The sequence below is a fragment of the Apaloderma vittatum genome, unplaced genomic scaffold (assembly GCF_000703405.1).
Source record: "Apaloderma vittatum isolate BGI_N311 unplaced genomic scaffold, ASM70340v1 scaffold11366, whole genome shotgun sequence".
NCBI lineage: Eukaryota > Metazoa > Chordata > Aves > Trogoniformes > Trogonidae > Apaloderma > Apaloderma vittatum.
This window is the reverse complement of record NW_009723389.1, coordinates 1-4,193: the sequence shown is the minus strand read 5'-3', so window position 1 is coordinate 4,193 and position 4,193 is coordinate 1. Positions and strand designations below refer to the sequence as shown.

At 41.5% G+C, this 4,193-nt stretch overlaps 1 protein-coding gene across 1 annotated transcript; it reads right to left on the bottom strand.

Moving 5' to 3' along the window:
* Positions 1–2,029: 2,029 nt before the first annotated feature.
* Positions 2,030–4,114, bottom strand: COMMD2 (COMM domain containing 2; the record flags this gene model as incomplete). Its single annotated transcript, XM_009872101.1, has 3 exons — positions 2,030–2,227; positions 2,694–2,867; positions 4,032–4,114. Coding segments are annotated over 3 exons (455 nt in total), but the record flags the coding sequence as incomplete, so codon positions are not given.
* Positions 4,115–4,193: the final 79 nt, after the last annotated feature.

The window sequence follows — 4,193 nt, the reverse complement described above, 5'->3', positions numbered from 1 at the left end:
TTTCACCCAGCTTCAAAGTTTAATCTTGACCAATTTGGGTGATTTTTTTGTTAGCGGAAACAAGACCATTCAGTGTTGCAGTTTTTACTTGTACGCTATGGTAATAAACTTCAGAAAAGGGAATATGCAGGCTTTCCAGTGGCATTCTGATTTCTAACGGCATTCAGTCCGCTTAGAACTGTCCATTTTACTCATGATCACCGAGGCAAACCCTCCCCTTCTTCCCCCTGAAGCAGGTGCTTCAGGACATGACCCACACATAAACTGCCAGCACTTACCATGATGCCAACTAGATCTACAGCAGCTCTTTTTATTATTTTTTTTTTTTTGGAAGTTTAAGAGCCAGGAAAGGTAAATACGTTCAGATTCATAGGGCAGTAGTGAGATGGGACACAAAAAGCTTCTAGGACTTGCATCTAGAACTTGTATTTTGTTGCGAGGAGACCCTGGCTATGGCTATTTATGAAGACAGAACAAAAACCCCACAACTCTAGCCTACCATACAGGCTGTCCGTGTATTTCACCTGAAAATGTAGGCCAATTACATTAAAAAATACTGACCATAAACACCAAGTAGTAACATTTGATCCCATTTAATTACCACATAGTATATGTGACAAAAATTCTATGATTCTATGACAAAAGTCACCACATATGGATGGTAAATGAAACACGATGCTGATTAATACAAGGGAGAGGAAACGAAGTTTGTTCACACATGTCCAGGCTATATAAAGCAAGTAGAGAATAAACAATTCCATATTCTAGAAAACTGACTTTTCCGAAGTGGTAATAAGTGCAATTGATTGAAGTGCTCGTGCCATGTGGGTTTCATTTGAAATAGCATCTCTCAAAGGTATAAAAATAAAAAATAGCGTGAAAGAGATGGAATCCACTTAATACAGGAATTTATGGCATTGCTATAAAAGACAGTAAATACACAGCTATTGCCAGAATCTGTATGTTAAGATTCTCTCCTGTCTCTCTGTCCTCTCCAATACACTGGAAGGGCTTTAGGATGCACCCTCACTAGTGACAGTAAAACATTAATTAGTGAAGCTATTGAACCTTAGTCACAAAAGCTACAAAATACGGCATTAGAACACAACTGAAAAGGGACTTTTGACCTAACTTTGTTAGACATTTTTCTTAAAATCAGAAAAGCAATTTATGTCGTAGCAACAATAAGCCAGCCCTTCCTTTATAAGCACCTTGTCCAAAGAGGAACATGAGATTCAGCAGAAGGTAATTAGGTTCTTAAGGTTCTTAATTAGGTAATTAAGGTTCTTAATCTGCCTCCTGGCCCCTGGTTTTACTTTCTCAGATCAAATTTACATACCAGCAACATGCTGACTTACGTTTAGGCCACTGGGTTTTCCACAGTAATGCTCCTTGCAGAAAGTACGTGACTGCCCTGTGGGAGCTGTAGCTACCTTTGTTAAAATGGGAGCATTAGCTTGATTATATTTTCTTTTGTTATATGAGAAGGGCCAAAAAGCAGTTTAGCACCCAGCCTCTGAGCTGACTGACTCCTCTGGGAGTTCTCCCACATGCACTCTTATACATACATGAGATTAGAAGGGAAAAACATTCCAGTAAAGTATCATTCCCACCAGTATAGGGTTTTATTAAAAAAACCCCTTCAAACCAGAAACAAAACCAAGGAGAAAACCTACTCTATAAACATAAAAATAAACGTGCAGCTTCACATAACATCGAGACAGCTTTACTTTACGTGGGAAAGCTCTTCAAGCAGAACTATACTAATTTAGAGCTAAAGAAATTCTCAGCGTAATGGGCTGAATTTCTGCATTTGCAAGTAAAGCAAAACCAATTACCCATCTCCTACCAGGCAGGTGCGTAAAGGTAGCACCAGAGGACACTCAGCCTATAGTTACTGGCTCAAGATCCTGGCACAGGAGAGCACTTCATCTGATCCAGATGTTTATTTTTCCTCAAACTGTATTTGTGAATGTTGGTTTCAGTTGTTTCACAAACTGCTTTCTAAGACAACAGCCTCCACCCAGCACTATTTCATGTTGCGCACGATTCTCCTGCAGTGGTTTGTTTTCATCTCCCCCAGCGCTTGTTCCAGCTGCTGAATGAGGTGGAGGAGGGTGGAGGGGTCGGTTTGCAACACTTGGGCAGTCTGATCCTCATCCTGAGTGAGATGCAGCTTTATAGTCACGGCAGGCTCAATCTGTTGTCTCAAGCTTCTGCTTGCAAGCTGCATGAGGGAGTTCAGATGAAATGGGAACAGGAAAACAAACAAAAATGATGGTTATCAACTTTCACACTTCAAATTCACATACAGGTTTGCAGGACCTGCTTGGAGGACGCTAAAAATCCTTTTCAGCCACACACAATCTATTATTTAGCTTTACCATTAGGCAACACTAATCCACTTTAAGCAACGCTTGTGATATTTCTGAAAATGAGGTGCTAATTAAGACTGAATATATTTAGCTTATCCTAACACTTTTAAAACAGTGATGGAGCTAAGAATTCAACTTTATGAAAGTGACATACTTACATAGCCCGTTTACCTCATAACTAGCTACTGTTGGTGCAAAACCAAAATTATGTCATTTTTAAATACACATAAAATTGCAAATTATTCATTGTTTAGTAGTTATGATGTCAAAAAAAAAGTAAAGCAAAGCAGAGAATACTGCAAACGTCACAGAATTTACCTGCACATCCAGTCTCCATTCCAGACTGTGGTAGCTGGGAAGCTTTGGTGCCAGCTCACTAAGAATGCTCCTGATCTCTTTCCTGTTCTCAAGGTACAGCTGGAGCAACAATTTGTTCAGTTCATCTGAGAATCCCAGAACGTGAATGGAATCTTGGAAGTCTATCTCAGAAATCTAGACACAACAATTTGGGCCTCAATACGGAACTGTGTAATAACCGTTATTTGATGATGAACAATAAAATTGTGAGTAAACGTATGGTATGGTGCAGTTATTTTCCTGCAGGAACGTGCGAGGAAAATTCTACATCTGGGTCAAAAAAAATCATCCAGGTTTAACCCATTTACACGTGTTGATTTGCAGGAGCTTCAGGAACATTTTTAGATCAGTTCTTTTCAAAAGAAAAACATTCAACACCCTCACAGTCAAGCCTTCAAATTAAAGAACAAAGCACACCACGGAAAAGCCCGAGAGCTTTGTCACGAGGAAGTTTGTCCTTCGATCATCAGTTTATCAACTGCGTGTTAACACAGTGCTGATACTTGAACTTCCGCTGTGAGCGTCTGCACACGTGAGCCAGCACCAGGGACGACTCCAAGGCTCACAACAACGCCTCCTTGAGTTCAATGTCTCCCCGTTCAAATATTCAACTACAACAATAGTAAAAAGTCTTTCCAACGGAAACAGCAATTATCCAACTATTATTCTTTCATCCAACTATTATTCTATTATTCTCTGCTTACACCCACCCAAATTTCTGATGGGAGGAGCAAAAAAAGCTCTCAAAACTATCGTATTAGACAAACGTGAGGAATACGGTGGTTTCACAGAGCACACACTCTGGACAGCGGCTTAACCACAAAACCCTCACTCAGTTTTTCTTATTTGGACAGAACTTAATCCTCAATTACTGCATATTCTTGTCATACACTACAAAAACTTTGCCAAGTTTTCGCTTCAGATATCCAGTACAAATTCCAGCCATTCATGCAGATGCAGCGTTTCAGTAAAGGGAACAGCACGAGACGCTCATGGAATTGCCTATGTTGGAAGGGACCTCAGAGATCATTTAATCCAACCTCCCTGTCGTGGGCAGGGACACCTCAACTAGATCAGGCAACACATGGGGACCGAGCAGGGATTGAACTCGTGGCCTTGGCGTTGTCAGCGCCACACTCAAACAACTGAGCTAACCAGCCCCCTGACTCCTTTCTTTAAATTAAAAGAATACACATCATGAGAAGTTGTTTCCCCATCCCCAGTATTTTCAGAGCTTTAAGTGTTTAGAAGACGTTTCTTGAGCGTATCCCTGACTTCGCCACACGAAGGTGTCCTCACCATCAGCTTGGAGCTCTCGGTAAGAAGGTAGGCGAGTCCCTCCACCCCGTGCTGGACGGCCTCGGCACCCACGCTCAGTTTTCCTGGGGAGAAAAGGCAGGAGAGCGGCTTTCACCGCCCCGCGCAAAACCGACAGCTCGCCCGCAGCAGCAAGCAGGGAAA